Genomic DNA, 11,504 nt, shown 5'->3' with positions numbered 1-11,504 from the left:
GCCCCGGCGGCGGTCCGTACGGGGAGCTCCCGGAAGGCACCTCCATCACGGTGGACTCGAAGCGCTTCTTCTTCGACGTGGGCTGCAACAAGTACGGGGTGTTCCTGCGCGTGAGCGAGGTGAAGCCGTCCTACCGCAACGCCATCACCGTCCCCTTCAAGGCCTGGGGCAAGTTCGGGGGCGCCTTCTGCCGGTATGCGGAGGAGATGAAGGAGATCCAGGAGCGCCAGCGGGATAAGCTCTACGAGCGGCGCGGCGCGGGCAGCGGCGGCGGGGACGAGTCCGAGGGCGAGGAGGTGGATGAGGACTGAGACACGCCGCTTCCCCTACGGGCCTCCGCCCCCACCTCCATCCCCTCGTCTCATCCCCAGTGAGCTGGTGGGGGAGCAAGGGAGGCCCACCGGGAGAAAACAACGTTTAAAATAATGTAGTTAATTACGAGACGTCACCATAAGAGGACAGTCACGGACAATTAGAGAGAAAAAGCCGTCAAGTTCCCAGGAGCGGACAGCAACCTGCAAAGAGAACAGCGTCTCCTCACCCGAGCAAAACCAGTCCCAGCTTCTGCGGTTTCCCCGCTGAGGGCCCGACGCCATCGGGGTAACCCCGGTGGGGGATAGGTCCTCCCACACCCTGGGCCGAGGAACACTTCTGAGCTACCCAGACCTCGTGATAACAGCTGAGCTTGTGTTGTGCTTGGGAACCTAAAGATCTCTCCAGACCTTACTATTGCAGTGTCTATTCCTTCACCTCCATTGAAATCAGCGTTTTGGATTTAGGTCTTCACGGAATTCTTGAGAAGAGAGAGACCTTTGCAGTTACCCGGTTCTGAGGGTACAGGTTTAATAAAAAGGAATGCAACTTTAATCATGGACAAGGCAAAATAGGAATTCAAAAAGTCACCGGGGAATACGAGAACAAATCGGGTCCATTTTGTTGAAGATTAAAGGCTTTGCACCATATCTGGACCAAGGCCAGTGTCTTGTCTTTGCAGAATTGTCTTCCAGGATGCAAATGGATTCAGAAGTCAAACCTTGAACTAGAATTGGTTACTAAAATATTTTAAAAGTTGGCAAAAAATTTTGAAGATGAAAGAGCAGCTTTACATCGGGGTTGCTGAGATAGGCACAAGAAAAAATCAGGCATAAAGCACAAGGAAAAACTGTTTGAGTGGATTGGTTGCTGCTCACTAAAGTTCTTCCCCGATCTCTTAAACATGGAGGTCATGACCAAGAAATGGCTCAGGTATGGACGAGAGCCGGATCCCTGTGGCTCCACCATGTGAGCCGGTGAATTAAGGCTAATTCGGCTGTTTCGGCCACTGGTTGTCTGGATTTTAAACCACAAAACTTGAAAAAGGAACAGTGGCTACAAGCCTGAGCTTTAATGGAATATACATCTAACAGAAAAGTTGGAAATCACGAAAACTGAAGTCTTCCTCTACCTTCAGTTTAATCTGTGGATTTGTTCAAATACTAAAGATCCTCAGGTCCAGAATTCCAGCATCATTTATTCTTTTTAAATAAAATTTTAAAAACTTGATCCATTGTATTAGTACCTCACAATCAAAGTTGGCAAAAGATGGATGCGTGTCTAGCAAGCAGTGTGCCCTTTGGAAGCTGAAATCCATCTGAATGGAGCCGAAGTGAACGTGAATATGCTGACTATATGGAAGCATTTTTATACCATCTTGAAATTTCAACAAAACTGGCTTTTGCCAGTTTATCCAGCTGTCTTTCAAGAATAAAAGTTGGGGTTTTCAAGGATCGCCTCTTCCATATTTTAAATGGATTTTCAGTAGAAGTGATTTTACTAATCAAGTTAATGCCACCCCATCAAAAGGTATTTGAGTGTCATAGACCTAGGTAACTTTGAATCACATGGGAGCTATGTTCTTTCCAAAGTTTTTCAGGTATGCTTTGTGCAACACCTTCTCAACCAAGAGGCAAGTAACCCCACCTCCACAATCTTAGTGGTTGTTTTTTTTTAACTGCATGACTGCCCTTTATTTGAGCTGCCTTTTAATTTATTGCATACCCTTTTTATTATCTTATTTTGGTATTATTCAATATATACAATCTTTTTGTATTTATTAGGAATTAAGTAATATACAAAAAGGTCGTTTTCATGCATTGTGGCTGAGAGGGAGGGAAATAATTATGTATATAAAATGAGGCTTTTTTACAAATTAGACTGTGAATCAGAATATTATTAATCTTAGATTTAAAAAAAAGTGGAAGAGCCACAAACATTGGTGCCCTTTTCAGACAATTTCTCTACTCTCATCGTCCACAGTAGAGTTTTTAAACAGATTTTTTTAAAGCTTTTCTTTTTTTTAAAAATTTTCTCCGTTGCAAAGAATGTTTCCTAAATTGTATGGGAGCAATAGTATTTTCGATGTTTTAATGACATCCGTATACTTGTACTGTATTTTGTACTACAAGGCAGCTGTTTTCAATGATGTCCTGCTGTATTCACCTGTGTGTTTTGAGTGTTTTCTTTGCTGCGGAGAACAAACCCCTAAGTAGTTTTAGTGAAGGAGGTGAGAAACTAGCATTAGGTTTGCAGAGACTGTTTAGTTTCAAACTTTGAGGCAGCAATGAAAATCAAGGTTGCAGCTGTTAGTTAGCCGCTGTAACTTTTGTTTTGAAATCATGTACAATTCCTGTAGAGACCAACTTGTTTTCTTGCTTCCGTGGTGGTTCTGTTGCTCAGCTGCAGTGAGCCAGTTCAATTTTGCAAAGGTGCGGTACCTCTCCTTTTTAAGGGGTTGGTTTACTCTTTTTTTCTGTTCTTTGGTTTGGCTAAATTGCAGTAACTAGCCTTGCCTTTCTATTCTGTAGAAATGACAGGGTCTTCACAATCCTCACCCGTGGCTACTAAGCTATAATTAGCTGAATAGAAAGAATGTGGAAGTGGTCTGAGGCATATAGGATATATGCCAAGAACACTGCCATATATGGAATCAGCTTTGGTTACCAGAGAAATCTTCTTAGTCATTAGACCATGTAACAGTAATATATCATATGTAAATCTTTAGATAATCAATTTGAGAATCCTCCAAAAACAAGGAGCAAAGAATGCATAAGCTATGTGTTGGAAAAGTAATTTATATTAAAATTTTTGACCTGCCTATGTAAGATTAAGTGGTAAATGTCATAGTGGTGGGTTTTAACCAATCTCAAAGGTTTGTTTCTCCTGCAAGGTGGTTGATGGCCTCTCTTCCTACTGCAGGAAGGTTACAGAAGGATGTGGATTGATTGTAGCATTTCACTGATCCTCCTTCCAGTCACTAGGGACAATAGAAACTACACTTTTGATGTGTGGTTTGTTAACAAGGTGGTATTAACGGGCCATCTTTCAGAACTCAGTCATAGATATTGCTTATTAAAGGAAATAATCTGTTAAATGCAGGCAGAAAATGTCTTGTTTTCAACCACTCCCAAACACAGTGATTTAGGGCTTGTTTTTGACTTTGGCAAACATTGCAGCTAATGACATGCTCAAAATCGTTAATTTCCAGAGAAATAGGGAAGTAAAATGTCTTTCCTAATAATTGGTAGAATGTTCATTTCTCAAGCTGCTGCAGTTACAGAAGTGAAAAAAGTCCACAATTTTAGGAACAGAATTGAAAGAGCAAGAAACTCTGAGTATATCCCATAATTCCTTTCTGGTTTCTATTGTCCCTACCTGTCATTCGTGTAGAACTACAGTTCTCATCAGCAGAGGAAGTTGTCAGTGCACATGCTGCACAGAACAAAGTGTAAGTCTGGATGGCACCAAAAAGCAAAGCGAAAACCAAACCAAAACCCAGACACCCTATGTTACTACGGGAGGCGTGTAGGTGGTGCAGGCGACTGTAGCTGTGAGACACACAGCTGCTTGTCAGGTCACTTTCCATAATTATTGCAAAATGATTGAGAGGCCGTGGGTCCCGGCAGCCGTTAACCTGCTTCCTTTGTTACCTCTCGATCACTTTGCAATAAATTGCAGGTCTTTTAAGAGATTCAAGCTTCGGTTTTCTCAAAACAAAACAATTATCCTGTTTTATCTGAAAATGCAGGGTTGTGGGCAGAGAGGCTGGTTATAATAATGCCCTCATATTGAGTGGTCTGTAAACGGCTGCACACTCCAGGCACTGTAGTTGCTGAGGATGCTTTCTTACATGTGACCTTGACTGGCTCTACAGGGGGTATAGAATGATCTCCACAAGGTATGAAAAGGTGACAATTTGCTTGCGTCTACCTTGCCTTGAGGTGGATGAAATTAAGGAGACGCTTGAGTGTGTAAGCTATGCACATAAGTATTCTTCACTGTAAATTTTTTTTTTTCATTTTAACCCAATTATGGTACTTTGTCTAATGCACAACTGATCTCTCAGTAGATATTCATTTGAAAATAGTGTGGCCTTGATTGGTGAGAAGGGGAAGGAGAAAAGTGACTTTGGCTTATGTAAAAATGACTCATTTGCCAAGAGTCGTTCTGCAGCACTCTTAGCACTTCATGTGTTTGTGATTGGTCTCCTTTTTGATTGGGGAAATTTAATGGTTTTGATCTGGGAGTTATTAATTCAGTTGAGTTGTCTTCTATTTTTAGGAAGTATCAGAATTGCTCTAATAAGTACAAAGTTGATTGCTTTGATGTCCAATCTCAGGTTTTAGAATATATATAGTGGTGTAAAATCCCACTGTTAACTCTTTAAAAACTATTTTAATTTAATACACCCTTAAAAGTCACATGCATCAGGCCTGTTCAGAGGGCAGAGCCTCCCATCTTTTTGCTCCTTTTCCATTTTGTACTTCACTTGAGAAAGTGTGGAGTGATTTTACATTGTATATTGCCATTAAACCCTGACATACTTCTCAAGAAAAAGCACTTTTTGATCATGAAATACACGGACTCTTTGTGTGATGTGGATCATGGTTTCTCAGGCTCCCCTAGATAATCTGCTTATGAATATTATTCTAACTCTGTGTATGAAGAGTAGAAATCTTTCCTAATGTTAGAAAGTTTGTATTATTGATCCAGAATGCATTTTGCTAGCTTCCAGTGGATGGGATAGTGAACAATACTGCATTCACAGTTTATAAGTTTCTTTCCCTTGAGCCTTAAGGTAACTTTTTTTGTCAGCAACAGCACTGAAGTTATAGTAAATGAATGAGATTCCGTTTTCAGGGTTAGTTTTAGAGTACTGTAAATCAATTAGATGTCTTCATAAACAGTTACTATTCCCATTGAATAAACTGAATAATGAGTATATAGGTGGGGCTGGGGGCGATAGTTTATAGAAAAGAAAAAACTCATTTACCTTAAGAAAAATATAGACAAAAAAGAAAAAGTGCATATTGATCTCCTGTTTGAAATTCCAAATATAAGATAGAAATGGCAAATTATAACTTCCCATTTTTAATCTAGAAAAGTACCCATTAATTTTTAAATGTTAGACCCCAGAAGTTTCAAGAGATAGATTCTTTTTTTTTTTAAGAGATAGACTCTTGTTATAGCTAACTTTGTTACTTAAAGTCACCATTCCCAGTCTTAAAACTTCGTTCCATCAGACTCTTATTTCAGCAATTATCAGTACCAAAAATTAAATTTGGAAAATAGAAAAATCACAAAATTGCATCATGAAGATTTATTAAGTAATTTCCAATTATTATCTGTACCTCTGATCCAAGTAAGACTTTTATGAATGTATCTTTCCTAATGAAATAGGAAATATGTCATCAATGTAATCACCTTTATTCACAATCTTTTGCTTTTCATTTGAAAATCTAACTCATGCCTCTTGAATTAGATATTCAGATTGGGACAGGTAAAGACATGTTAGAACAGCAGCAAGAGAATATGACTGTATTTGTAATTAACAGATTTGAGTCTAAGAGCAAATTTCATTTTCCCTGTTTTATGTAAAGTGTCTCACTGCCATTAATAAGAGAGGGCTGGTTATATCTTTGGTATGAAGAAATGTGGGCTCAGAATATTGGAGAGAAAACAATAGACCTGTCCAAATTCATTGTCCACTAGCATTTTTTTTTCCTATCTCCAATTTCAATGGCTAATTCTTTTAAGAAAATTGATTTAGACCAACCCTTATTCCTTAAAGGCAAACTTTTGTCCCCACTCTTACCCTGTGTCACAAGATCAGGTTGATTCAAAAAAATCTTTATATTTGAAAATAGCTGAGCAAGTAGTATATTTCCCCTTTTAAAATTGCTTTTTTGGGAACATATAACTGTGGGGAGAGTCCTAAGTAAATTGAGAAAATTCTGTCACTAAGCACATGTGTAGGCATTTGGGAGTTTTGTTTCCAGCTCTTCAGATATGAGATGTAGACCCTTTTCTCCCAGTCCACATGCCACCTCTGTTATAAAAAGCTCTGATTTCCTAGAAGTTAATAGATTGGGCAAGTGCAGAAACAGTTTAAATCGAGCAGGGCATACTTATCAAGAGTGGGCAGTTTTGCATATTGTGGTAGCAGGCCACGTATATTTTGAGTTTTTTCAATGATCAATATTTGAATAATAGTAAGATTAAAGTTCTAGGGAAATTAGTGGGGATTTATGCTTCCTTTTGCAAATACGTGCAGGTGTTTCTCCATGATCATGATCATTTTAAAAAGTGCATTTGTATTCTGGGATGTTTCCAGTCATATCTATCAGGGCTTCCTTACGCTAGAGTCTTCGCTCCGAAGTGAGGCTGATGTCCTTCCTGCTGGAGAGAATCTATTCTATCGGCATTGAGTGAAGTAAAACCAAATCTCGACAGCAGGGGGCAGCTTCCGGATCTAATCAGATGTGCAGCCAGAGCTAAGGTTGAAGTCACTTTACAGTTGACCTTGGCTGGAAGGCTGAGAAGCTGTGGAAGTTACTTTAAAGGGGTTTTGGGGTGTCTTCGGTCTGTGTAAATACCCACCTGCTGCGCATTGTAAACCAAGTGTGTGTTCTTACGTGTGAATTTGTAGGACTGACTTCTGCTTCAGAAGAAGCCGCACCTTTCCATGTATACGGTCCCCTCCACCTGTAACCCTATAAATATTTGTAAATAGAACACTAAAATTTGTAGTAATAGGATCAACTTGGGAATATCTGCTGAGAGACCAAAAAGTTCATTTTTTAAAGTACCTTGATTAAAGAGTAAAGATTATTCCTCTTATTTTTTAAAAGAAGAATGCACTTTAACAAACAGCTACATGGGCAATTCAAACAAATCCGTAAAGCGCAGTATCCATTCAGAAACCATACCTCCCGGAAATGTTCAAAAGCAGAGTCTAGATGGGCTGTTGATCTCACTGCCTGGAGGCTGAAGCTCAGATGGCGGTCAATTTTGAGATGAGCAGGGCTGCTTCAGACAGGTCTCTACAATGGCGGGTCCCGTAATTACCACTAACTAGCAAAACTGACAGAAAAACTCACAGAAAAAAGTTTAAGAATCCTTCCTGCTGGTGTGTACTCCTTACAATAGCAGACTTTTGCAAATGGAGTTTTACAGTCTATATTTAAAAAATTGTATGTTTGTAACAAATAAAGTATGCGGAAAAGTGAATGACAATCTTGTGCTGGTGTCTCTAATTTGAAGAATTACCTGGTCTCTGGGAGGGAGGTGCCACACAGCCTCTGCTGGGGCTCAGATGGGCCTGGGGGTGGGTGAGCTCCCACTGACATGACTTGCGAGTCAGTGTGCCAGTATGTTCCATCTGCCTCTGGTTCCCTTTTCTAATTAATAAGCAGTCTGTGGACTAAACCAAAGTTGCAATGAGTTTTGTGCTTTGGTTCATTTCCCAGACAGGCCACTTGTTTCTTCCTATTCTCTTGGCTTTTGGGCCGTATCATTTCCAGTGGGTATAAAGAAACCTTTCCCTCGTGTGTCATCATAACTGACTTCCTACGGAGTAGATTAAGCCAGTCTTTTTTTTTTTTTTTTTTTTTTAGTGCCCTTGACTGGAATGAAACCTGGGAACATTCAGTCTTCAAGCCAACGCTCTATCCACTGAACCAAACCAGCTAGGGCCAGTAGGCCAGACCTAAGCTAAGATTAAAAGAAACAGAAAATTGTTATGTCTGTAGATCCCAGCCATGGTTCCCAGTGTTTTTCATCTCAGAAGCCCCTTTACACTCAAAATTTACTCAAGGAGTGCTTTACCTTTCAGGGCTATAATAATTGATATCTATCATATTAGAAATTGAACCATTTTTAAAAATATGTTTTTATTGATTTTAGAGACAAAGGAAGAGAAATACCGATTGGCTGCCTCCTGCATGCCCCCTCCTGGGAATCAAGCCCACAGCCCTGCCTGGCATGTGCCTTGATGGAACGGAACTGGCAACTTTTTTATTTTTATTATTTTTTTTTAAATATATTTTATTGATTTTTTACAGAGAGGAAGGGAGAGAGATAGTTAGAAACATCGATGAGAGAGAAACATCGATGCGCTGCCTCCTGCACATCTGCCACTGGGGAAGTGCCCACAACCCGGGTACATGCCCTTGACCGGAAACGAACCTGGGACCTTTCAGTCCGCAGGCCAATGCTCTATCCACTGAGCCAAACCGGTTTCAGCTGGCAACTTTTTTAAAAAGCTGATTTCAGAGAGGAAGGGAGAGGGAGAGAGAGAAAAACATTGATCGGCTGCCTCCTGCATGCCCCCCACTGGGGATCGAGCTTTGCAGCTGTGACCTGGTTCATAGGTCGACACTCAACCACTGAGCCATGCCAGCCAGGCCCACATTCTTTATATTAAAGCCCCTCACTATAAACTAGCCCCAGCCAGTAAAGTACGTCCTCCCACCACATACACACACACACTTCAATATAGCGGTGGTTCTCAGTGCTAACTGCAGAAGCCCTTGGGTGCTGATGCCCCCAAGTACCACCCTGACCAACTGGACCAGAATCTTTGGATCATAGACAGTGTTTTATCTTGTTAGGATGAGAGGATGTGGGATCTTGTGGTATAAGGAAGAGAAAGGGAGGAAGGACTGGGAATCTGCTAGAGGAAAACAAAAAAAATGCAGGATTGTCAAGGACTCAAACACGGCCTTACCCTCGGCTGCTGTGCTGAAATTACCTACATCAATACTCAAACCCCAAAATAGCTCATTTTGAAAAAAGTTTTGCAAATGGAATTGTGAAATACTGTGTCAGCAGCGCCCTCACTGAGAACTGGGGGCTTTATGCACATAGAACCCTTGAATATCCCTCAGTCACCTGGAGGGCTTCTTAAACGCCAGTTCCTGAGCTGCTGGTTCAGCTGGTCTGGGTGGAGTGTGAGAAGCTGCATTTCTAGCAAGTTCCCAGGTGATGCTGCTGATGATGGTCACACCCCACTTGGAGCCTCAGTGCAGAAATCACAAAAGTTCTGGGAAATTAGCTGTTGTCACTGACAGAGGCCTCCGGAAGCATGCACCCTGATGCACTGGTTCTACTATAGCCCTGCTGAATTTTTTTAAAATATATTTTTATTGATTTCGGAGAGGGAGAGGAAAAGAGACCTAGAAACATTAAGAGAGAATAACCAATCAGCTGGCTCCTATATGTCCCCCACTGGGGATCGAGCCCACAACCCAGGCATTTGCCCTTGACTGGAATCGAACCTGGGTCCCTTCAGCCTGCGGGCCAGCGCTCTATCCATTGATTCAAACCAGCCAAGGCTGAGTTGTTGTTTTTTTAATCCTCACCTGAGGATATTTTTTCCATTGATTTTTAGAGAAAGTGGAAGGGAGAGGGAGAGACAAATACCAATATGAGAGAGACACATCAATTGCTTGCTTCCTGCATGTCCCCAACCAGGGCCAGGAGCCTGCAACCAAGGTATGTGCCGTTGATTGGAATCGAACCCAATACTCTTCAGTTCACAGGCCAACACTCTATCCACTGAGCCAAACGGGCTAGGGCAGCCCTGCTGATTTCGTCAGCTTAATGTAAAGTTGTCGCTGAAGTTCTGGGTGTGCAGCCAGGCTACAGCTTGAAGAGCTCTTTTGAAGCCAGCACTTCAAGGTATTGGGGTATGACTTCAGACTTTTGATATTTTGTGAGTTAGGTTCTGTTCCTGACTCTGCCATAAACCAAAGCGTGACTCCAGTATCTTTAACACACAAAAATCCTTAAGGTGCTTTCAGTGTTCGGTTTCCTGTAGAAGCCATTGGTACTTAGGGAGATGAGAGCCACCTGGTGGTCAGCACTGAACTCTTTTTAATAACCATGAGGCCAGGTCATTTCGTAAATTCATTCATTCAGTTCTTTATGTACCAGATATTGTACTAGGTGTGGAAGATACGGTCCAAATGGAACTTACCGTTTAGTGGGTTGGGAGAGAAAACAGAAGGAATGCACATGGATTGAGGGTGTATTTAGGGTTCAAATATTCTGGTTTATGTGACTAGGAAGCTAGGATGGGTTGCAGCTGAAATTTGCTACAGATCTCCCCTCTCATTAAAACACCTCTATGAATCTCAAATCCTAAGAAGTGATTTCCCCAAACCCCAGGGAGGAAGTGGGCCCAGTGTAGGTGGACAGAGGAAGAAAGGAGTGGGAGAATTCCCGGAGCACCTTTATACTAGAGCAGTGATGGCGAACCTTCTGAGCTCGGCGTGTCAGCATTTTGAAAAACCCTAACTTAACTCTGGTGCCGTGTCACATACAGAAATTTTTTGATATTTGCAACCATAGTAAAACAAAGACTTATATTCTTGATATTTATAGTGGTATAGTATTTGTTTTAAACAGTCATATATGTTACAAAGAAATTAAAAGACAAAATGTAGTTTTATATTCATCCATATATTCTTTATTTTTAATATTCTTTCCTTTCTGAGGATCTGAGTCCCCATTTGGCATCATTTCCTTTCAGACTGAAAAGCTTCCTTAGCATTTCCTATAGAGCATCAGTGCATGTCATAGTGAGCGGTTGAGCAGCCTTAGCATATCATTAGCATATTACACTTTGGTTGAACAGTTGACTGGTCGACCGTTCACATAGCACATTAAGCTTTTATTATAGAGGATTAGAGGCCTGGTGCACCAATTCATGCACATTGAAAGGAAATTAGAAGAAATATTTTAATATCGCTACTTGCCCTTTCTCTATAATAGAAGTGTCAACCAAATTCACAATTGACAATGACAGATGGAAATACACGTGTGTGATGGTCACCAGTGAGAGCTTTATATATAGAGATAAACTTGCTTAATTAGACCTACTTTCTGATTTAGCTAAACTCTCCAGCCCAGTGAAGCACCCCAACCTCTCTTTCAGGTAATAGTCAGCAACACAGCAGTAAATACAAAGCAGACTGTTATTGTAGATCACACAGGGAGAACAAAGGGTGAAATTTTTTTTTAAATATATTTTATTGATTTTTTTACAGAGAGGAAGGGAGAGAGATAGAGAGCTAGAAACATCGATGAGAGAGAAACATCGATCAGCTGCTTCCTGCACATCTCCCACGGGAGATGTGCCCGCAACCCAGGTACATGCCCTTGACCAGAATCGAACCTGGGACCCT

General features: G+C 41.1%; 2 protein-coding genes across 2 annotated transcripts in view; both read left to right on the top strand.

The window, feature by feature from the left end:
• The window catches only part of MYO1G (myosin IG), a 24,180-nt gene extending 23,869 nt beyond the window's left edge, over window positions 1-311 (top strand). Inside the window, exon 18 of the mRNA XM_015568207.1 lies at window positions 37-311. Coding sequence (XP_015423693.1) covers window positions 37-311 — 275 coding nt within the window. The remainder of the gene's footprint in view (window positions 1-36) is intronic.
• A 925-nt stretch (window positions 312-1,236) lies between these two features.
• LOC102758852 (histone H2A.V) overlaps window positions 1,237-11,504 on the top strand; it is a 27,282-nt gene continuing 17,014 nt past the window's right edge. The window contains exon 1 of the mRNA XM_006770399.2: window positions 1,237-1,245. Within this exon, the coding sequence (XP_006770462.1) occupies window positions 1,237-1,245 (9 nt within the window). The remainder of the gene's footprint in view (window positions 1,246-11,504) is intronic.

Source organism: Myotis davidii, unplaced genomic scaffold (assembly GCF_000327345.1).
Source record: "Myotis davidii unplaced genomic scaffold, ASM32734v1 scaffold1364, whole genome shotgun sequence".
NCBI classification, from domain to species: Eukaryota; Metazoa; Chordata; class Mammalia; order Chiroptera; family Vespertilionidae; genus Myotis; species Myotis davidii.
The sequence above is the reverse complement of the archived record's forward strand: the minus strand, read 5'-3'. Positions and strand labels throughout refer to the sequence as shown.